At 43.3% G+C, this 24496-nt stretch overlaps 2 protein-coding genes across 2 annotated transcripts; one reads left to right on the forward strand and one right to left on the reverse strand.

Moving 5' to 3' along the window:
* Nucleotides 1-1208: 1208 nt before the first annotated feature.
* Nucleotides 1209-24496, reverse strand: nsmce2 (NSE2 SUMO ligase component of SMC5/6 complex). The gene is made up of 6 exons (XM_084704058.1): nt 23852-24496; nt 23630-23742; nt 13150-13306; nt 12892-12986; nt 12272-12378; nt 1209-1698 (listed from the first exon to the last, which is right to left on the reverse strand). Exons 1-6 carry the CDS (start codon nt 23964-23966, stop codon nt 1593-1595), a joined length of 693 nt encoding a protein of 230 aa, XP_084560184.1. The 5' UTR covers nt 23967-24496; the 3' UTR covers nt 1209-1592.
* LOC146300637 (uncharacterized) lies at nt 4640-7340 on the forward strand (the record flags this gene model as incomplete). The annotated part of the gene is made up of 1 exon (XM_084704894.1): nt 4640-7340. A coding segment is annotated over one exon (2526 nt), but the record flags the coding sequence as incomplete, so codon positions are not given.

Genomic DNA, 24496 nt, shown 5'->3' on the forward strand with positions numbered 1-24496 from the left:
AATAAAAAAAATCTTGATTTTGTTAGTTTGATTACTTCCAGCAGGAGTTGTTTGAGCACTACTGTAAATGAATTCTACAGCGCCCTTTCACAATTGAAGGAGTTTCTCTGGAATAGAATGAAATCAGTAGTCTACACTCCTTCCATTTCTGAGGATATCCTATTGGGCCTTGGAGGTTCATTTGCATATCCTCTGCACTTTTATCCCCAAGTTGTTGAGCTACACGGGGAACAGTAGGTGCCTCTGTTGCTGGGAAAACAGATCACACTGGATTACAGGGCAGTATAAAGGGAACATAGTGCCTTGACATTGCATAGTGCCCTACATTGAGTTTCATATTCATTCTTTGTGTCCGTGATGTGTGCTCACTTGTTAACAACTCATAATTGAACTTCAAACTTTCCCAGTATAATTGTACATAATGTACAACATTTAACATTTTACCAATTTTGCAGGAAGCTATGGTTTCAGTCAGACATTTTGTTGCTCTGAACAATGGGAACAAAGGTTCTGCTGCCAATGTTCAAGTCAATGATGAGGTTAACAAGACCAAAAGGAGAGGAGGGTTAGGGGGAGGGGGGTGGGAAAGAGGAAAAAAAGCAGGAGGGAATAGTGGGGAAGATAGAAACGTGCTACGTCACTTATTTTGTTCTGAAATACACTCCTTCACTTTCTCCCAACCCTGACATAAACCAGCAGCCTAAAAACCCCACACAGATACAAAGGAATGGGGCTGATGTTGTGGGCACACATTTTGGGATAGTTTATCCAAAATGAATTCTTCAGGCCGCCGTTTTCCCAGCTGACATGACCAAACTCAGCAGAAACTTAATGTAGTTTGGCAACTGGCAGAACTTAATTCAAAGTGCCCCAAAGTAGGAATGAATGACTAATCATTTTTGGTCTTGCCAACTATCTAAGGCTGCAATTGGTGTGGCATAACATTCCTTTTCTAAAAAGAGAGGAAGGAATCTGAAATCTTATCAAAACACTATTGTAAGATTGTTAAAAGATTAGCTTCACCTAGTTTCATCTCAACAATCAGCTTATTTGTTTCTGTGTTGGGGGAAAAAAATCTGAATGGGTCAGGAGAGGCAGAAGGAGAGATTTAAATCAGTTGAGTGGATTCCTTGATTTCATTCACTTGGTCTATTCACAAAATATTCCTTCATTTCTGTTGTATTCATTAAATGGTAATAAAGCATAACTTGAGCCATAAAATCACATTTTAATAATTACATTAATATTTTCTGTTAAAATAATTGTCTAATTATTAACTATGACTAATTTGACATATCAGATACAAACCTATTAAGACACTACCATCCAGTGGTCACATTTGCTAACTGCAATCTCTACGGACTAATACAAATGTTGTTAGTTACTGATAAGTTCCACACAATATTTTTTGTGGAATGAAATTAGTTGCTTTTTCAATTATTAACTTTATTTAAGGACACAACTGTGTTTCTCCCTTGAAAACAGAAATCTAATTTACATGGTAACATAAGTATCTATTTTTATTTATTTACAATCAGAACAGTCTCCAACATTGAAACTTTTAATAAAATAAACATTCCAGGAATCACATCTCATGTCTTTGAGTTCTGCTTTTTCTGAATCATCCTCTTCATCATGGTATCCAAGATCAAATCCTCCTTCCTCACATCTGTGTTGCTGCAGCCCACCTTTGGACAACTGGAGATGAGGGAAAACATACACAGAGGATAAACATAATAATAATAATGATAATAATAAGACTTTATTTATATAGCACATTTCATACAAGAATTGCAGCTTGAGGTGCTTTACATAAAATCAATAAAAACAATAATACAAGTGATAAAAGTAATAATTAAAATAGCAAACAATAATATAACTAATAAAAGTACTAAAACCCTTCTGAGGGTTTTAGTACTTGGGGCGTAATAGACAAAGGGGGCGTAATTGACAAAAAGGCTGCATCAACAATCTTCTTATGACTGCTTCTGGTGACTTCTAATAGGCCTGCATTTGATGATTGCAGTGTTCTAGCTGGTGTGTAGTTTATATGAGAGTTAGCAATGTAGCTAAGCCCTTGTCCGTGTAGAGCTTTGTATGTGAGGAAAAGGACCTTAAAAAAGGAAAATTAATTCTGAAGGTAACAGGGAGCCAGTGTAAAGTAGCTAGGACAGGACTAATGTGTTCTCTCCTTTAGTTTTGGTTAATAATCTAGCTGCAGAATTTTGAATGAGCTGTAGTTTTTCAGTGGTTTTCTTGGGAAACCAGTGAAGTGCATTACAGTAGTCCAGCCGGCTGGATATAAAAGCATGAATTAACTTCTCTGCATAATTTTGGTTTATGTATGGTCGTACCTTTGCGATATTCCTCAGGTGAAAGAAAGCTGTTTTGGTCACTTTATTTATGTGAGAGTTGAAATTCAAATCTGAGTCCAGGATTACACCGAGACTTGTCACCTCTGGTTTAAGCCTACGATCCTAGATTCTTAGTAAACATCTCTCTTTTGAATTTGGGGCCACATAGTAGGCCTTCAGTTTTTCTTCATTTAATTTAAGAGAGTTATCATTCATCCATTTGTTCATTGCCGACAGGCAGTTGGTAATGGAATTGATGGCCGTTGCATCGTTGGGTTCAGTGGATATATAGAGTTGTGTGTCATACGCATAGCTATGGAAATCTATGTTTTGTTTATATGTCAACAAGTGGTTGACATATAAAGAGAAAAAAGTAATGGAACTAAACATATTAAAACATTCTCTCTATAGTACTCTATTTTACAAAATAACTTCATTGGTCTGCAGAAGATAATAGACAGACAATTGAAGCAAACAGGCTAGACTCCAGATAACAAACACTATGGAGATTCAAACAAATCACGGAGCTAAAGCCAGGGTTGGTAAATGAACTTGCCTTCGTCAATCTGTCATCCATTTCCTTGTTGTTAGTCAGTGATTGTTTCATTAGAACATTGGTCTAACTCTTCAATCATTCTGCAACATGTACTTTATTGGCTAAAGGATGGCTAACACATTGCAGGTTAGACTGCAGTTGGTCTATAGTAGCTAGGGTTGGGTATCCAAGAAATAAACATTTCCAAGAACGGTGGATTTGATCAAACGCGCCTGTCGGTTCCTAACTTTGTTACGAAGGGTATTACAATCCCTTGGTGGTGTTTTTCCATAGATAAAATAGCTAATTTGCAAGAGGTTTCTTCTGCACTGTCACTGGTACTGCCCCAGTTGAGCTTTTCACATGGCTACAGGCTGATTGGTTGACTTAACAGCTGAAATATGAAGCCAAAAGGTTTCTAGCCAACTGCCTCTCCATGAAATGAAAATGGCAGAGTGGGGCACAATAAAGGCAAAACTGCTCAAACTAATTTGTTGGTGAGCTCCGAGATATTTTGTGGCGAAATATGGACAATAGAAATTCATTGATGGATGTTGAGGATTAGAGCGTAGCTGTCGCCACAGACAACCTTCTGGCGACTCCCATTTGATGTTCTAAGATGTCCAATTATTATTTTTTTATAAACGTAGGAGTTACCTAGCTGTGTGTGTTATGATAGTAGGTTAGCTAGCCAGCTGCAGAGCTGTATCAGTAAACTTAATTTCCCCAGAAATATAAATTGTAGGTTAGGCTACCCATCCCTCGGATTTATTTCCATCTCAAAATTTGACATCAACATATGGTACAGGATAAGATAATAATAGAACATTATATTCTTAAATGTTTTCTCTCCCAAAAATGTTTGGGAATCAAAACCAAGATTCCATAAGAATCGGTTTTAAAAACCAGAATCTGAATCTCAAAAATTGAAACGATACCCAACCCTAACGCTGCATGTCCACTACAGCAACACAAATTGCTTGCCATCGCTTGCCTTCCCACAGTGCACCACACTCGGGGGGTGTCAAACAGATGAATGCAGAGTTGTAGTTCTCCAAGTTCACTGTTGTAGTTTGTAGAACGTTATGGCCAAGTGTGTAGACTTGATGTAGCATGATATTATCCACTAAGCTATTCACAATACTTTTTGGTGTGTATTTTATTCAGCGTAAAAGATTAACTGTTAGAGTATGCCACCTCAGGCTAACCAGTGATGTACCACTGGCAAGGCTAGCTAGCTAGCAGTGCAATGTTACGTTATGTTATAAGACTGAATTAAAAGTACAAAAACCCCACCAGCAGCACCGACAACAATGCGCCATGGCTCATTTTTGGGGTTAATCGAACATGGGTATGGCACACAGACGATTAGTTTGTCCTCCATCTTGAACCTGTGAGAGCTAAAAATGTTTACAATGACCAACAGTTGCTTCGTTACAAGAAACACCAATAATCCAATTGGCCGTTGCTCGTGAAAATTGTTCATTTACATTAAGTTGAGAATATCTCAACTCAATCTTATGTCGTTGTTGTAACATTCAATTCATTCATTCATTCATGCTTCCACTAATGAAAACAACATCGATCAACCATAAAAACAATCTATATGAATAATATATATTATATATATTATAATAATATATATTATATATATTATAATATAATATAATATATAATATAATATAATTATAATATAATATAATATAATATAATATACACATCCACGCCACTCTCTTTTACTGCCAAATCATTTGAACACCACTATGTGATGATAACTAATCCTATCAAAGCATGCTTAATTGTTCTTTATCGCCCACCAGGACCGCTAGCTGACTTTGTGGACGAGCTGGACATGCTCCTCAGCATTCTCCCGGATGATGGAACCCCCCTGATAGTCCTTGGGGACTTCAACATCCACCTCCAAGGAACGCAGGCTGCTGACTTCTTGTCCCTCCTGACTGCCTTTGATTTGACGCTGCTGAGCACACCGGCGACCCACAAGGCAGGCAAACAGCTAGACCTCGTCCTGACACGTAACTGTATCACTGACTTAACCTCTGTAACCCCACTGCACATATCTGATCACTACTTTATCAAATTCTCTGTCTCTCTCCCTCCAACTCCTCCTACCTCCCCTCCCCTCGTAACTTTCCGGCGCAACCTCCGCTCCCTATCCCCCTCCCATTTCTCCTCTGTTGTAACATCCTCCATCCCTCCCATTGACGAGTTCTCGTCCTACCCCACTAACACTGCCACCGACACCCTTTTAACCACGTTAACTGCATCACTTGACTCTCTCTGTCCCCTGTCAACCAGGCCTGCTCGATCTTCTCCCTCCTGCCCGTGGCTTACGGATGTTATTCGTGAAAAGCGGTCCACCCTTCGAGCAGCTGAGAGGAGATGGCGCAAGTCCAAAGACGGTCTGGACCTTGATAAGTATCACTCCCTCCTTAAATCCTTCTCTTCTCACATAACTGGTGCTAAAACCCTCTACTTTCTTAACAAAATTAACTCTGCTTCTAACCCCCACAAACTTTTCTCTACCTTCTCCACCCTTCTTAACCCACCTCCCCCACCCCCCCCCTCCACTCTGACAGCAGACGACTTCTCCTCCTTCTTTGAGGAAAAAGTCTCCGACATTAGCAGTCGGTTCCCTAAACCCACCTTTCCTACCCCCTCACCTTTCACGACTGACCCAACTAAATGTCTAAACTCTTTCTCTCCCCTGTCCGAGTCAGAGCTCTCTGACCTCATTCTCTCTCATCGCCCCACCTCCTGCCCCCTTGATCCTGTTCCCTCCCCTCTCTTTCAAACTATCTCCCCCTCTATCATAACTTTTCTGCTCCATGTCCTAAACTCCTCTCTTACCTCTGGCACCTTCCCCTCTGCCTTCAAACAGGCCAGAGTTGTTCCTCTACTCAAAAAACCCTCCCTTAACCCTGCCGTCCTCCAGAACTACAGACCGGTATCACTGCTACCCTTCTTTTCTAAAACAATTGAACGTGCTGTATCTAACCAACTCTCTAACTTTCTCTCTCAGAACAACCTGCTTGACCCCAACCAATCGGGCTTCAAGACCGGCCACTCCACAGAGACTGCCCTCCTTTCAGTCACCACTGCCCTCCAGTCTGCCAGAGCGGCTTCGAGGTCATCCGTCATCATTCTGCTGGACCTTTCTGCAGCGTTTGACACGGTTAACCACCAGATCCTGCTCTACAGACTTGGAGAGATGGGCATCACTGGCACTGCACTCCAGTGGATCTCATCCTACCTCTCGGGAAGATCCTACCAGGTCTCCTGGGGAGGCAAACTGTCAGACCCCCGCCAGCTCTCCACCGGTGTCCCACAGGGCTCCGTCCTTGGACCCCTCCTCTTCTCTCTGTACACCACCTCACTTGGACCAATCATCACCTCCCATGGCTTCTCCTACCACTGCTACGCTGACGACACCCAGCTGTACCTGTCGTTCCCCCCGACTGATCCGGGGATCTCTGCTAGGATTGAGGCCTGCCTCGCAGACATCTCCGCCTGGATGACCGAGCACCACCTCCAGCTGAACCTCGCCAAAACAGAACTTCTCATCATCCCGGCTAAACCCTCCATCTCCCACGACCTGTCAATCACCCTGGGATCTGCGACGGTGACCTCCTCATCCTCTGCCAGGAACCTTGGGGTTACAATGGATGACGAGCTCTCCTTCACGGCCCACATCGCCGCAGTCTCCCGGTCTTGTAGATTCACCCTCTACAACATCCGAAAGATCAGGAGATACCTGTCTGAGCACTCCACCCAGCTGCTAGTCCAAGCACTGGTCCTCTCCAAGTTGGACTACTGCAACTCGCTGCTCGCTGGTCTCCCAGCATGTGCAACCCGCCCTCTTCAGAGGATTCAGAATGCAGCGGCCCGCCTGGTCTACAATCTACCCAGACGCTCCCATGTTACCCCGCTCCTCATCTCCCTCCACTGGCTACCCATCAACGCCCGTATCAGATTCAAGACCCTGGTACTGACCTTCCGAGCAGTGAACGGGACTGCACCCATCTACATCAAGTCTCTCCTGCAACCTTACACCCCCACCCGTCACCTACGGTCTTCTTCAGACAACCGCCTGGTGGTCCCACCGCTCAAGACTGCCCGGTCCCAACACAAGCTCTTCTCCTGCCTGGCGCCCCAATGGTGGAACCAGCTCCCCAGCTCCATCAGGGACACTGACTGTCTCCCCACCTTCAAGAAAAGGCTCAAGACGCACTTGTTCCGGGAGTACAACGGCACTTAAGAATGCTTGGCTGGATTTGTTAGTCTCCTCCAGGATCACTACGACTCTTATTGAGTGACTTGTTGCTATTGTAGGTTAGATATAACGAAGTTAAGTCTTGTACTTGCTGTGTAATATTTTACTGTTGATTGTTCTTTTACAGGTACAGTCCTGCACTTTTGTGGTTTATGTTGTTTTATTTGTAACTTGTATAACTACATGCTCTTATGGGTCTTCCCTTTTGGCACTTGTTTAGCTTTTTCACAATGTATGCTTCATGTTTTGGCTGCTTGCAATGTTTGGGACTATCTCGTTGTTATGTTCAGTGACCTATGCTCTTTTGTAAAGCTCTCTCTTGGAAGTCGCTTTGGATAAAAGCGTCTGCTAAATGAATAAATGTAAATGTAAATGTAATATGAAATATGATATACAAAACTGTACAGTAACACTTTACAATAAGGGTGCATGAATTATCATTCATTAATGCATTAACTAATGCATGAATCATCATCAGTTAATACATAACTCAGAAAGTACTTAATGATGCAATGATCATGAACACATCATTTGGTAATAGGGAGTCAGATATGATTTACTATTAATTAAATCTGGAATCATGCATCAATTCCTATTGACATTAACTGATAGGTGAGTTAACTACTTTAGTTAATCATGCAAACTATGACTGTTAGTTAACTGTGTGAACCTAAACCCTGATTTAACAGGGTAATTCATGTGTTAATTTCTACAATGTCAGTATCCATGGATTGAGACGGTAATTAATCATTTGTTAATAGTAATGTGCCTCCTCAAGTAAAGTCACAACATGAGTTACATTCACTAATCATAACTAATTATTCACTCAACAAATACTTACTGTTTTTTCAGAGAGACAACTTTTAAATAAACTCTATTATGAGTGGGAATCCTGCATTACAGTCAAAATAACTTCTTGACGAATTGATGACTACCATGCCGTTTGCAAAACATTTTATTTCACTCGAACAACACATGCAAGGCCACCTTTCTAAGAAGAAGTCCACTCGAAATATCGACCAGATCTTCCGTAGAAAATGTCTGGCTGCAACAGATCCTGGATTCTGGACCGATTCATGACGGTGAACTTCTATCTTCGAATGTTAACTTTCCACTATCCCCTAAGCTCAGCATTATACATCAACTTGAAAAGGGTGAAAGCTAACAGAGAATAATTAAGCATTTGAATGGTAAAGGCAAACTACGTGGAGCTGACAGACCTCACTCATACAAACTTAACAATGCTTTTTTACCCATTTTAGTTAGACCTAGACTAGCTAGCTAGTCAGCCAGCTGACAGGCTCTAACTTATCTATTTAGAGACGCTTAGGTGATTATTGAAATGATCAAAAACAGTATATACTAAAATGAATGTGGCTAGCAATTTCGCCAAGCAAAAAAACAGAAATAGGTTGCAGCAGTTTGTCTCCACTACAGTTTAAAATCTGCGATGGGACTGAATTTAACCCTTCGTAGGTTCGGCGACTTTTTATAGTACAAAATAGCTTTCAATCAAAAGGAGATGCAGTCTTTCGACACACCCTCCAATCATCACGCAGAAGCCCAGCGTCCAAATTAGTTAGTCGACCTGCTACGCAGCTGATTCTGAACTAATTCGTCTTCGAGATGAACGTGTTCTAATACATTTAAAATTTTAACACTATAGTAAATATTTTACCATACATTTGTTGATATTTTAGGGGAAGCTGAGCTTCCTTTTCAGTCTTAAAGAAATCGCCACTGGTGGAAAGTTAACATAGGAGTTCACCGTCATGAACGGTCCAGAATCAAGGATCGGTTGCAGCCAGGCATTTGGAAGACCTGATCGATACTTCGAGTGGACTTCTTCTTAGAAAGGTGGCCTTGCATGTGTTGTTCGAATGAAATAAAACGTTTTGCAAACGGCATGGTAGTCATCCATTCGTCAAAAAGTTATTTTGACTGTAATGCAGGATTCCAACTCATAATAGAGTTTATTTAAAAGTTGTCTCTCTGAAAAGACAGTAAGTATTTGTTGAGTGAATAATTAGTTAATGAATAGTGAATGTAACTCATGTTGTGACTTTACTTAAGGAGGCACATTACTATTAACAAATGATTAATTACCGTCTCAATCCATGGATACTGCCATTGTAGAAATTATCACATGAATTACCCTGTTAACTCAGGGTTTTGGTTCACACAGTTAACTAACAGTCAAAGTTTGCACGGTTAACTAAAGTAGTTAACTCACCTATCAGTTAATGTGCTAATGTCAATAGGAATTGATACGTGATTCCAGATTTAATTAATAGTAAATCATATGTGACTCCCTATTACCAAATGATGTGTTCAGGATCAGTGCATCATTAAGTACTTTCTGATTTATGTATTAACTGATGATGATGATTCATGCATTAGTTAATGCATTAATGAATGATAATTCATGCACCCTTATTGTAAAGTGTTACCAACTGTACAAAACAGAATAAGGAATAACAGATTAAGGACACACAGTCCTCACTGTCAGTGTCAGGACAGTTATCTTCCAGTTCCTCAGTTTCTTTTGTGTTGGCAGAATTACAACGACATAAGTCTTTGCAACACAGTCCTGCAGAAAAACAGGAACATCTATCTGTCTCACACGCCCTTTTGCAGCCGCAGTGTATCGCATGCAAAACACTGTCAGGGGCCGAATTTCTGGTCATCCAGGTGACGTGCAAGGTCCCATCCTCTATTTGCCAACCATATCCATCCATGTCCCCTCCTTGAGTCACCACCTTACCGCGGTGGAGGGGTTTGCGTGTCCTAGTGATCCTGGAAGCTATGTTGTCGGGGAATTTATGCCCCTGGTAGGGTCACCCAAGTCAAACAGGTTCCAGGTGAAAGACCAGACAAAGCGTGGCTCAAAAAACAACCATGAAGAAAAACATTTATGGTTCTCAGTTGCCCCTGCCCGGAAGCGGGTCACCGGGGCCCCCCCCCTGGAGCCAGGCCCGGGGATGGGGCTCGATGGCGAGCGCCTGGTGGCCGGGACTTTTCCCATGGGGCCCGGTCAGGCACAGCCCAAAGAGACAACGTGGGACCCTTTTCCAGTGGGCTCACCATCCGCAGGAGGGGTCATGGGGGTCGGGTGCAGTGTGAGATGGGCGGCGGCCGAAGGCGGGGGCCTTGGCGGTCCGATCCTCGGCTGCAGAAGCTAGCTTTAAGGACGTGGCAACTCCCACCTCCGGGAGAGCTTCGATCATGTCTCGGGGGGAGTCGGGGACATTGAGTCCGAATGGGCCATGTTCCGGGCCTCGATCGTTGAAGCGGCTGACCGGAGCTGCGGCCGCAAGGCGGTCGGTGCATGTCGCGGCGGTAACCCTCGGACCCAGTGGTGGACTCCGGAGGTGAGGGATGCCGTCAAGCTGAAGAAGGAGGCCTATCGGACTTTATTGGCCGGTAGGACTCCTGAGGCAGCTGATGTGTACCGGAAGGCCAAGCGGTATGCGGCTTTGGCGGTCGCGGAGGCAAAAACCCGGGAATGGCAGGAGTTCGGCGATGGAGAATGACTTCCGAACGGCTTCAAAAAGGTTCTGGACCACCATCCGGTGGCTCAGGAGGGGGAAGCAGTGCTCTGTCAACACTGTATACGGTGGGGATGGTGCGCTGCTGACCTCGACAGGGGACGTCCTGGATCGGTGGAAGGAATACTTCGAAGACCTCCTTAATTCCACCAACGCGCTTTCCGACGTGGAGGCAGAGTCTGGGGACATCAGGGGAGGCCCTTCTATCTCTGGGGCTGATGTCGCCGAGGTGGTTGAAAAGCTACGCGGTGGCAGAGCCCCTGGGGTGGATGAGGTCCGCCCGGATTTCCTTAAAGCTCTGGATGTTGTAGGGCTGTCTTGGTTGACACGACTCTGCAACATCGCGTGGACATCGGGGACAGTGCCTCTGGACTGGCAGACCGGGGTGGTGGTTCCCCTCTTTAAAAAGGGGGACCAGAGGGTGTGCTCCAACTTTAGGGGGATCACACTCCTCAGCCTCCCTGGGAAAGCAGATTTGAGGCACTTGGGGATGGAGCAGGTAGACAGAGAGAGGTTGAAGATGGAGGTAAATATCTCAGCCAGCTGGTAAAAGTAAAGTATAAGTTTCATGCTTTTAGTTGAACTCTAATTGGTGTCAGTCATTTCTTACAGCACATGAGCATTGTTTATAATGAGATAATCTTTTGTTAACGTTGTTTGGGAACGAAGAAAGCTGTTATTAGTTGGAAGCAAACGTTTTTTTGACCGTCATTCTGTTGAAAAATAAACGCATTGAACCAAGGATTTTATGTTTATCAAAGAAAGTGGATAAACATAATTTTCCTTTGGACTATGACTTGTACTGGACAATAATTTTGGAAATCAATTAACTGCCACGCACCGTTCACCTCAGTTGAGTTTAGCCTATTTAGGCTAAACTTTGTCTGATCGACAGAGTTGTCCAAGGGAACCCTTGTGACATTTGCTGATAGAAAGGCGAATTGCAGCCTTGAAAGGCAAAGGAAAACCTTTATGAACGCCCAATTAAAACCCTTGTGCTGCCTTCGGGTCATTGTGACCCACGGTCGTGGTGCAAAAGGTGTGTCACAATGACCCGAAGGCAGCACAAGGGGAAAACGTGCAAAATAGCCTTAAATGAGCTTTCCCTGGTGAGTTTTCGGAAAGTGCAATTTGCACCAACAACTTAACACATCACTTGAACCATAATCGGGCCAGGTACAGTGCAATATAGTCAGTGCAAAAATACTGGGTGATAAAACACACATATCTGGGATTGAGTGCAAATATTGTTTTCTTTTTCTATCCTTCACTGCGGCCGGCGCTCGACACTTCTAATGACACCTCTTTGAAGGCGTGAAAAGGTTTACAATCTTTGAAGCCAATTATCTAGGCTACAGCTTTCCAGGTTTACCAACATTCAGATACACATATCAACTTCTACTATTTTAAGATTTCAATGTTTGACACATAATATGAAAGCTTACAATCAGAAGTTTAACAATCTGTTAAAAAAAACAGAGAAATGACCTAGGTGTTTGTACTCTGATAAAACGCATTAGAGCACGGTAGAAAGGCAACTGACCGGAATTTCTTCCTGTTATCGTGTTTGGCCTTGATCATGCTCAAAGCTGCTTCCTGGTCGTAGTAATGGCAACATTTCCTGTTCTTCACTGGGTTGTTCATCTCCACCTGCAGGAGACAAAGATCTAGTCTCAGAGAAGCACCAACAGACAGCATCTGACTAAGACTGAGAAGCTGCATAGGGTTGGGGTTTAAAACGTGTGTGTGTGTGTGTGTGTGTGGGGGGGGGGGGGTATTTCCTTCCAGTTAATCAGCAATTATCATGTTTTTTATCACCAGATCTCATAAATTCACTTCAACTTTCAGAGTTCAGAGTTTGTCAGCACTACACATCAGAGTAAGCCATAGGACCACCGGCAGTGGTCTTATTTGCTACACACGAAAGGGTGTAGACATCAGTTAGTCTGAATGTGAAAGGGTTGTTTGTGATCACTGGCTCTCTAAGCAGTTGAGTGCCATTGTTGAACAGTGATATTAGACAATAACCGTATGGCAACATCATTTTGCAACAAATAAACATTACTCTAGCCAAATGAAGTAAGAGTAGGGGTAGCATAATGTGACTTGGCAGCACAACTACACAGTATATTAGGTACTGTAGTGTGAGAGAAATGAACTGGCCTGAGTGAGGGGACAAATGAAGTTCACTTGACTCTGTGTCACAGCAATGTCTTCGTCAAGGTCCTCCTCCGTGTCCTCTGCTGTGTTTGAATTGGCTAAAGAAAGAATTGAATGTATTGAAGCTGTATATTAAAAAAACTTAACTGACAGTAATTTAACAACGTTACACGTCTTAGTCAACAGAAGACAAATTACTTCTACATGCAATTAACTAAGTAAGCTGTAAATTCATATATTGTTGGTATTGTTGCATCTTACCTTGTTTTTGGGAACTTCTAATGCTCTCCTTGAAGCTGACCACCTTGTTGTGGTTTTGTAACTCAGCATCAGAGAGCCTGCTCATAGCCTCAGTATACTGGTCTCTCACCCGGTCACTCAGGGCAAACAAGGCTTCAGGGTACTGCTGGTGTCTGGCCTGAGGTGCAAAACAAACTCATTTCATATCCCTCAGAACCTAAAGTGTTTAGATGTGTTCCCTCTAAGGATGTGTATCGTGTAACCATTAACCGACAATACAAATGTTAACCCTTTCCAGCTGGACCATTCAAATATGGGAACTTAAATTCCCATAGCTCCTGCCTTAATATCTTAGCCGTCCAATCACCAATTTTATTTAAGAAAACTGCCAGATACTCATGACAACATGAGCTAAAAGCAAACACATATAATTGGTTAAAGTGTATAGTCATCATTGTCATCCATCTTTTGCCTAAGCGGAGTCAGAGAGGATACCATGGGAGACTTCCTACAGTGTTAGATTTACCGCTTCAAATTAAAAACTGCGGCAATATTTCTTGTTTCGTAACAACCAGCCGAGAGACATAGTCTCTCCAGCGTGTCCTGGGTCTTCCCCGGGGCCTCTTCCCAGTGGGACGTGGCCAGAACACCTCACCAGGGAGGCGTCCAGGAGGCATCCTGATCAGATGCCCGAGCCACCTCAGCTGGCTCCTCTCGATGCGGAGGAGCAGCAGTTCTACTCTGTGCCCCTCCTGGATGACCGAGCTTCTCACCCTATCTCTAAGGGAGAGCCCGGACACCCTGCGGAGAAAGCTCATTTCGGCCGCTTGTATTCGTGATCTTGTTCTTTTGGTTACTACCCTCAGTCCGTGACCATAGGTGAGGGTAGGAAGGTAGATCGACTGGTAAATAGAGAGCTTCGCCTTTCGACTCAGCTCCTTCTTCACCACGACGGACCGATGCAGAGCCCGCATCACTGCGGACGCCGCACCGATCCGCCTGTCGATCTTGCGCTCCATTCTTCCCTCACTCGTGAACAAGACCTCGAGATACTTGAACTCCTCCGCTTGGGACAAGATCTCCTGCCCGACCCAGAGATGGCACTCCGCTCTTTTCCAGTCGATAACCATGGCCTCAGATTTGGAGGTGCTGATTCGCACTCCAGCCGCTTCACTTTCGGTTGCGAACCGCTCCAGTGAGAGCTGAAGGTCTGAACAGGACCACATCATCTTCAAAAAGCAGAGACCCGATCCTGAGGTCACCAAACCGGACACCCGTCAACGCCCTGGCTGCGCCTAGAAATTCTGTCCATATAAGTAATGAATAGAATCGGTGACAAAGGGCAGCCCTGGCAGAGTCCAACCCCCACCAGGAACAAGTTCGACTTACTACCGGCAATGCGGACCAAACTCTGACACCGGTCGTACAGGGACCGGACAGCCCCAATCCGGGAATCCGGTACCCCGTACTCTCGGAGCACCCCCCACATGAGCCCCCGAGGGACACGGTTGAACGCCTTTTCCAAATCCACAAAACATGTTTAGACTGGTTGGGCAAACTCCCATGTATCCTCCAGGACTCTGCAGAGGGTATAGAGCTGGTCCACTGTTCCACGGCCAAGACGTAAACCACATTGCTCCTCCTGAATCCGAGGTTCGACAATCCGACGGACCCCTCCTCTCCAGGACCCCTGAATAGACTTTCCCAGGGAGGCTGAGGAGTGTGATCCCCCTAAAGTTGGAGCACACCATCTGGTCCCTCTTTTTAAAGAGGGGAACTCCCACCCCGGTCTGCCAGTCCAGAGGCACTGTCCCCGATGTCCACGCAATGTTGCAGAGTCGTGTCAACCAAGACAGCCCTACAACATCCAGAGCCTTAAGGAACTCCGGGCGGACCTCCTCCACCCCAGGGGCCCTGCCACCGCGGAGCTTTTCAACCACCTCGGCAACCTCAGCCCCAGAGATAGAAGGGCCCCCCCCTGATGTCCCCAGAGTCTGCCTCCCCGTCGGAAAGCGCGTTGGTTGAATCTTCGAAGTATTCCTTCCACCAATCCAACACGTCCCCCGTCGAGGTTAGCAGCGCACCATCTCCACCGTATACAGTGTTGACAGAGCACTGCTACCCCCTCCTGAGAGGCCGGATGGTGGTCCAGAACCTCTTTGAAGACGTTTTTGAAGCCATTCGGAAGTAATTCTCCATGGCCTCCCTCGGAATCCCTCACCTCCCGAGTCCACCACCAGGTTCGAGGGTTGCCGCAACATGCACTGACCGCCTTGCGGCCGCAGCTCCGTTCAGCCGCTTCAACAATGGAGGCCCGGAACATGGCCCTTTCGTACTCAATGTTCCCGGACCCCCCCGAGACATGATCGAAGCTCTCCCGGAGGTGGGAGTGGAAGCTCCTTCTGACAGGGGATCCTGCCAGCTGTTCCCAGCAGACTCTCACATTACGTTTGGGCCTGCCAGGCCTAACCGGCGTCCTCCCCCACCATCGAAGCCAACTCACCACCAGGTGGTGATCAGTTGACAGCTCCGCCCCTCTCCTCACCCGAGTGTCCAAGACATTTGGCCCCAAGTCCGACGACACGACTACATCGATCATCGAACTGAGACCTCGGGTGTCCTGGTGCCAGGTGCAGATATGGACACCCTTATGCTTGAACATGGTGTTTGTTATGTCTAGCACAGAAGTCCAACAACAAAACACCGCTCGGGTTCAGATAGGGGGGGCCGTTCCTCCCAATCACACCCCTCCAGGTCTCACTGTCCTTGCCCACATGAGCATTAAAGTACCCCAGGAGGTTGAGGGAATCTCAGGGAGGAGCGCATTACAGCACCCCCCCCCCCAGAGACTCCAAAAAGGGTGGGTACTCTGACAGTGAGGACCCGTCCCCCCACCCAAAGGCGGAGGGAGGCTACCCTCTCGTCCACCGGGGTGAACCCCAATGTACATGCGCCGAACCGAGGGGAAACAAGTATTCCCACCCCAGTTTGACGCCTCTCACCAAGGGCACCTCCAGAGTGGAAGAGAGTCCAGCCCCTCTCAAGGAAACTGGTTCCAGAGCCTATGCTGTGCGTCGAGGCAAGGCCGACTATATCTAGCCGGAATCTCTCTACCTCGCACACCAGCTCAGGCTCTTTTCCCGCCAGCAAGGTGACGTTCCACGTCCCTAGAGCTAGCTTCTGCAGCCGAGAATCGGACCGCCAAGTCCCCACCTTCGGCCGCCACCCGTCTCACACTGCACCTGACCCCCATGACCCTTCCTGCGGATGGTGAGCCCACTGGAAGAGGTCCCACGTTGTCTCTTCGGGCTGTGCCCGACCGGGCCCCATGGGAAAAGGACCAGGCGCTCGCCATCGAGCCCCACCCCCGGGCCTGGGTCCAGAGGGGGGGCCCGGTGACCAGCTTCCGGGCAGGGGCAACTGAGAACCATTGTTTGTATTCTTCATGGTAGGTTTTTGACATGTAGTGTAGTAAATGTGTGTAGTAAATTGTCAATTAAAAGTAAATTTGTGTCTTTTTAGTTATGAAGCATTTGTAGGAGTAACGCAAGTTTTTCAGAACAAAATGACATGATCCTGCTTCTGCGTTCGTGACAGGCAGCTACTGTAGTCGTTCTGCATAGCCTTGTTTTTTGCAGATTTCTGTAAAACTAGCTAAATAAACATTAGCTAGCTACACTATGTACCCTTTAAGATACATATCTATAACTTATTTGGCCAATTTGGTTGATAGTGGAAGAAAGTCAAACCTTTTTAGTTATGGAGAGGAGTATAACTAGCTAGCGCCAGCTAGGTTTTTTTTGGGGGGGGGGAGTTCCCTTTTTTCCACTAATCACTAGAATGGTCATAACTTTTAAACAAAATAATATATTTCTAATTTGTCGGCTTTTTGTACATTTCCTACAGAATTATGCATGTTTCATATGCTCGAAGTTTTCCTCTATCTTGTAATAAAAGTGGTAAATTAAGTTGTCTGATGAAGTATGGCAGACGAAGATTATTGTAAAAATTGCTGTGTGAAATCTTTTTGTCAAATTATGATTTTACATATATTTATATAATTAGAAAGCCAGAGTTCTTCTCCAATATGGTATAAACAGTTCAGGAGTAAAATCTAGTATGAAAAGTAATGGAAATAAGAATATGCATATTAATATAATATTCTTGCACCAGATTCTTTTTGCAATTTGTAGCCTGGTCCTAACCAGACTCTCACACATTTCATTTTTACAGAGAGTCTGGGATCGCTCCATTGACAAGCGTTAACTTCCTTGAAGGGTACTCTGCTGAAGTTTAAAACTATTGAATTTGCGCAGAGCCACTCTGGATCTGCCATAACCAATCGCTAGCGCTCGCCTTAGCCAACTCCTTCACCACTACATTTAGTCACTAACGGAGCTAGCTGGAAAATCTAACTTTTCCCGAATCCCTTGGGGAGGAGAGCCACATGTAATAAAACTCTGCAAAGATTGTTCTTGCTCCGGCTTTAACTTTTGGATATTCGACAGCGTTGCCACAACGGACCAAATGGCTTCGTTCACATCTTTCTCCTCCGCCATTACTGAACTACAACTCAAACTAGCGCACAACATCAACGTCATCATTCTCAGCCACTCCTTCTGTTTGCTGAATGGACCTACAAAAAGTTGATTTGAAAAATCTGACTAATATGCCAATATCCCAGATCTAGTTTAGAAACAAAATGAAAATTGAGCTGAAGTACATAGGAGGGCAGAGGCAGGCTAGTCAATGTCCACAGCAAAAACATTTTTAGCTAGCAACAACTGTAGCGACTTTGGCAATTTCTGTTTTGTTGATGAGCAGCAGCAAAATAACATTTGTACTTCCATATAGCCGCCAATCATCTTTTATTTTTTTTGTAGACGCTCTTATCCAGAGTGACTTATATCATGACAGTACCCTATCATCTTAATGGTTTGAATTTACGAATCACGTAAATCACGTAATCTAGTGACTTTCAGAGAGTACAACTACAGTGCAACACTCTCGGATTCATTGTGTTTTCATTTTAAATCATTTTTTGTTTTGTTGTTGTTTATGATGCTTTTTACAAATCAAGTTTTTTTTGTTTCATAGTTTTTGTTTTGTTCAATATGGGTAGACGCTCGTCCATTCTACATTTGATCTTGTCAGTTAACGGTTACTGGTTTGTTATCAGTAAAAAAGCGTTTGTTATCAGTAAAAAAATTATCTAAATTAGCATCTCTTGTTCCCTCTATATTTATCTTTCATTAGCCTAAACAAAACCAACACAGCTTTTTTAAGAGATGGTTTTAAAAGAAGCACTTTTTGTCATATTTGCCAAAATAAACTTAACATCTTGATAGCAACCACTACATCTAAAAGTTTGACGGTGAAATCATCGTGATATCGCACGTTCCTGTGGTTTTCAAACAATCTAGGCAGAAGTATTCTAAACAACCGAACTAGAGGCCCAAGAATGGAGAAGAACAGGCAATAAATTCAGTTCCAGATTTCACAGTTAAAAGACGAAGGAGAAAACAGACAGTAGTTGAAAAAGCTACCAGCAAAAAGAGATTGGACAATAAAACCTGAGTCAATATCGGTGCTGCTTTTCAACACTGGTAAGAACTTAGAGATTTAAAGGGGCTGCAAACTGATGCCATGGTAGCCATATTTCTCTTGCACTACAGTACCAGTCAAAAGTTTGGACACATTTTCCCAGACTTTTGACTGGTACTGAATGTAGTACTGAATTGTGGAGTTAGACCGTTAAACGGTTTCTCAACTTGTGTTCAGGATCTTTTGGGCGGGGCTGAAACCATGCCTTGATGATGCAATGGAAGTACTGAGCATAGCCCCTCCCCTAATACTGTAGTAACTACAGAGCGCATAAGCAGTTATTAAAACTAATAAACTGTTATTTATTGATAGCCTAACGTTATTTGGGTTAGCCATACTATTATCATATCGATAACATTCTACTCTAGCTTGCTAACTAAATCTAACTAATCATTTCCATTCGATTGCAGTCCGAGAAGGACAAGATTGATTCCAGGGTAGACAGTCAATGTCCTCTGAATTTGATTCTGGCTCTGTAGGCTCAAATTTAAATGGCTATGTAAAGCCTATCCTGCTTGGAGCATCCATTTTTGTTGTAGAGTCAAACCCCTATTCACACCGTTACAGCTGTGACACAACTGTCGGAGCTAATCACGGCCACTCTAGTCAATGGTGCAGTTCACACCAGATGCACCATGGTGCATTTCAGAAGCACATCTTCGCAAGAAATAGGTAGCTTTTGATGGAGGTAGCGTCCAAGGCGCAAGGTAAAATACAAGTTAAGTCTGAAAATAGGGGGCCTGATCCACAAAGCGAGTTTACCAAATTAAAGGGAAAGTAACTGACAAGCCTGGCTTAAATTTGCTTTTTGGAACATGCCCCCGGTCACGTCAAAGTAAAAACAGTGTGCATTAACACACTGTGGGCCTCGTGTACTAACTCTTTTGTGCCCACTTCAGGCGTATTAGTTTCGCAACGTGCGCGTAAAGGCATGGCGAGTTATGTACAAACATTACATTTAGACATTTAGTCAAACATGTCACACTGAGGTAAAAGTGCTGACTGCCTGTTGCCGGAACTGAAAAGGGTAAATTGCGCTTTTCTGTGTCATGCATATGCATTCACGGGAGGGTCAAGGGGAAAGTGGGAGTTTCCCATAAGAGATGGGAGTGGATGTGTAAAGTGCGCCTAATTATGTATTCCGCTGTATGTACAAAAAACACCCGTGAAAGCGCACCTCTATTTTGCGGTGAAAATTCTGCGCCTCTTAAAAGCAGGTGTAAACCAGGATGTGGAGTTCCTCATGCCTCCTGGTGAAATGGCAGCAGTAATCCAAGCAAGATGAAGACATAGGCCAAGGACACGAGCTGGAAGGATTTTTGCTGAAAGGATCACACTTTTTCAGTTGCGTGAACACAAAATCATTAGGTGTTAGACTAAGCAACCATGCAATATTACAGTTTTAGTGTAGGTGTGGAATTATGGCCTTGTTAGGGTTATCTCCGTCAGGAGGAACCTATTGTAATTGTTGGTATTATTATTATTATTGTAATTTATCTCATGAATCATTGGTAAAAAAAATTGAAATTTGGCATATTGATACAACATGCCACAACTACGGCCCAAACACAGACTGGCCCACATCAGACCATAGGGGGCGCCACAGGCCACGCCCAAATGTCCACTTTTCAGAGTGATTGCATTTCCACCCCATTGCTCCAATTCTTCTGAAACTTGGTGTGCATGCCTCATTTTTCATGAGGAACAAAAAAGCCTCAAGGACCCATAAGGTCCGCCATCATGGATTTTCCTGTACAGTGATAATTTGGGAAAACATTCAAAATTCCTCTTCTCTTGAACCAAAGGTCTAATTGACTTGAAATTTGGTACATATATGTATCATTGACATATTTAAAATTGTTACTTAAGGTAGGGCTGCACGATTAATCGAATTTTAATCACGATCACGATTTCAGCTTCCCACGATCAAATTCGTGTGATCGAGCGATATTTAAAATGCGTCATTCCGTTCATAGAACGCTCTGTATCAAAGTTTTTTTTTGCAAAGCCAATCTTGCGCTCCGTAAACCAATAGGTGCGTTCGACATCGGCTGTGGCTGCATGAAACGACCAGCGAGAGTTGCCGCTTGCTGTCGGGGAGGAGTTATAAACGGCTCCTTAAGTCGGAAAATTTGTCATTTTATGTATTGGGCTATGGTAAACTCTTTCTCCAATCTGCAGGCTGCAGCCGGCTGCAGCCGGCTGCGGCGCTGCGTGGAGTCGAAAACACCTAATGTCTGTTCACGTGCCTCCATGAGCCAGTCAGAGTTGTTCCCTGCACCATACAGCTCAATTCCTAGATGTAGACGGTTACAGACATAGTAACGTGAGGAAAATTCCGCAACAGATAGAAGTCGGTCATAAGGCTGCTATCTTAACAAAGAAAACTAAAAAAACTAACTGTGACCTGACTTCTCTAATCCCTAAAGCCTTATTTTAGATACAGTATAAGTTTAGATAGCTTGCAAATACAGAGGATAGCCTACCAAAGTTGAGTTAGCCAATGTTGTTAGCGATGCTAGCTAACGTTTGCTAGCTGCATAACTTTTAACTGGGTCTTGCAGCGCTGCTTGATTTACTGAAATTATTCTGAAATGTTATGTTCTACTAGCCATTAGCCTATTTGAGCTTGGCACAGTTTTCCAAAGCCCTAGTGTAACTGAGACGACACAGTAAATAATTCATCTTTCAAGTAATAAGCCCCCGTTCAATTGTTGAGCATTAAATTAGCTGCAAGGTCTGTAGAGATCTTGAGGCTATGCCACTCGAGCGAACACAGATCTGTGTTTTGCTCATGCAGAATTCGGTTAAATAAAATCGGTAAAATAAACGTAATGAGTGGAACAAAAGATGAAGTAACGTGGCATTTTATTTTGTGTGAGTTTTAACTTGTCCAGTGGGGCAAGTACATTTGTCTTCCACTTGCCCTACAAAAAAATCCACTTGTCCCGGACAAGCGGACAAGCCTTAATGCTGAGCCCTGCCGTATTTGTTTTTTATTGATTATATATTATGAGTTTTATACACATCCATTATGCAAGTACAATGTATTGTGACAATAAAATTTGATTAGGTTATAATCGACAAATAATCGTGATACTTAATCGTGATCTCAATATTGATCAAAATAATCGTGATTATCATTTTGGCCTTAATCGTGCAGCTCTAACTTAAGGCAACTGAATCAAGTACAAAATGGCTGAAAGGGGTGTATTTATGTAAATGTCCACATTTACTCAATATGTTTGTGTCACTAAATCAAATGTCATTTTTGAATGATGGTTTTTCAAACCTAATAGGCTTTAAGGTGACATTACTCTGACGTACCGTACACAATTTCACCTTGGTATGTCAAAATATGATTGAATTAGAGCTGTTTCAACTTTCGCTTACCACAGGAGAAATAGCGTACTTTTTTTATGCAGTAACTGAACGTGAAAATATTCAACACTGAGATTAGCTCACTGGGTTGGGACGGCGATCTGCAAAGTACAAGATTGTAGGATGGAATCCAGCCACAGTAATTTAGCCTGTCTTAAATTTGAATATCTGTATTTCACCTTGACCATGTCAAAAGATCATTGAATTACAGCTGTTTAAACTTTGGCCGACATTTTCGGTATAGCCTACACATAATATCAACTGGTTACTGGTGTGTTGTACCATGTTTATGTCTGATACTTTATTAACATTTATGTATTACATTAACTTATAATGCTAGGAAGCAATATTGTCAAGCAGAGCAAGAAGTGGCTATGCTAGCTACCATAGCTCACACCAGCTCAATTTAAGACAAGAAAGGAGTTTGGTAAATAGAACAGAATATACAAGGCAACTAATTGCATTCAATTAAACATTTTATTATGGAATATGTCCAGTGAAAGGGTCGTTTGTTTTTAGTGAGTGGACCTGAAATTCCTGCCGAGCGTCGACAGTTAGCTGGACGATAGGAGACCCCTTATTCTGCAATTCATTGTTACTAGCTCTAATCAGATGTGCATTTAGAATATAACAAGCTATTCTTACAATCAACTTGAAGTAAAGCAGGCTATATAAGATTTGGGTGAGCGATTTTGCCTCGTCGGAAATTTGTGTTTCCCTGGGTCTTTCACAAATTATTACGCCATTCATGTTCAGTGTTACGAAGCAAGTTAGCTGGTAAATTTATCAAATTACTGCATTATTTTAAAACTATTTTCAAAATCAGCTAACTTGATTTGTAACACTGAACATGAATGGGGTTGAACGTTGCAAAATACAATGTTTGGGACTATAGGTCGCAAATGACACGCTTTACTTCTGCCTTCTTCGATTACACTAAAATGGAAGTCTATGGAAGTGTCCCAACTCTCTTTATATGGCTCTGGGTATACCTAGCTTTGACTACCAAGCCTACCAAAACTATTTGATCTAGTTCTATCAGAGTGAAAGTTGCTGTCTAGCATTAACTGTTAAGTCAGTGGCGTTGTTAGACATAAAACTGTACTGGGGCACAGGCCCCTATTCATATCCCTTCTTCCAAGCTTGTTGCGCACAATGCACTATTAGGCTATAGAAACTAACTTGCTTAACCCACTATATAACAGTTCAGGGACGCAAGTTTGATATCAGCTTTGGCAGGGACATCTATAATGAATGCAAGCTTTGTGTTTTCGGTTTCTTAAAACTCAAACTTTAGATTTGACTGGGGCACCGCAGATTTATACTGGGCACGTGCCCCTGTAAAAAGGGTCTAACAACGCCCCTGTGTTAAGTTATGTTTAGTAAACGAATACAATTTTTTTTAAAACTGTGCTCCTAAATTTCTGTGTGCTCCTAAATGTTTTCATTTTGGAGCACATGTACTCCGTGGTGAAAACATTAGCGTAGAGCCCTGAGAGGGTGAAATTTTACTGACCTCAGTTGTGATGTGGTGAACGACCTCATCAAAGCAGTTGATCTCTCTGTCCAGTCTGGCACAGTCCACCATCATGTCCTCCAGTTTTTTTAAGTCTGCGTTTTCTGCACCTTCTATGGAACGACACACAAGCTTAAAGAAACAGAAAGAGACCTACAGTTCTGTAGTCTACTACTGCTCTCGTATTAACAAACAATAAAGTATGTTGTATTTGCTACTTACCTTGGGATTCAACCAAGTCAAGTGCAAGATTTGTAATAATGTCCATTCCTGTTCCGATATCTGTCTGACATGATTTTAAGCTGGACACCGTTGAGTGGACAGCGCTAAGTGACATTCTTAAATCTAGCTAGAATAAAGTAGCCTTCTCTATCGTTAGCTATCGTTAGAACAAGGTAAGAAATATAAAGTGACTAATTTCCCTTTCAAACTAGCTAGCAAAGCAAGTGGTAAACACGAGCTTACTTTCTAGTTAGCAAACCTCTAACTTTTCCGTGTCGTTGGCTAGTTTCTCGTTAGCCTACGTAGCTCTAACAGGTTTCTAAGCCTAGCTAGTCTCGGTATGCATTACCATTATTTTGACTGCTGGCTGCCAAAGAACAACAATAAACATTAAAGGCAAGAACTAGTTAGTCTACAGTAATTAGCTAAAGTTTTTAGTAGTTAGCTTGGAATTATCTCTGTCTGACCTTCTATCAATCCAGAGACACAAAAACTACCGGGATGAAATGATGAACATCCCATCTAGTATATGCTTCAAAATAAAAGTCCGCAAAATAATCTACGTTGACAGTTTTTCTTTCTTAACGAACCACATTTTTTAAACCATGGGATCCATATACTTTTGTGGTCCGTATACTTTTGCGG

Source organism: Hypomesus nipponensis, chromosome 2 (assembly GCF_054491055.1).
Source record: "Hypomesus nipponensis isolate SF chromosome 2, ASM5449105v1, whole genome shotgun sequence".
Lineage (NCBI taxonomy): Eukaryota > Metazoa > Chordata > Actinopteri > Osmeriformes > Osmeridae > Hypomesus > Hypomesus nipponensis.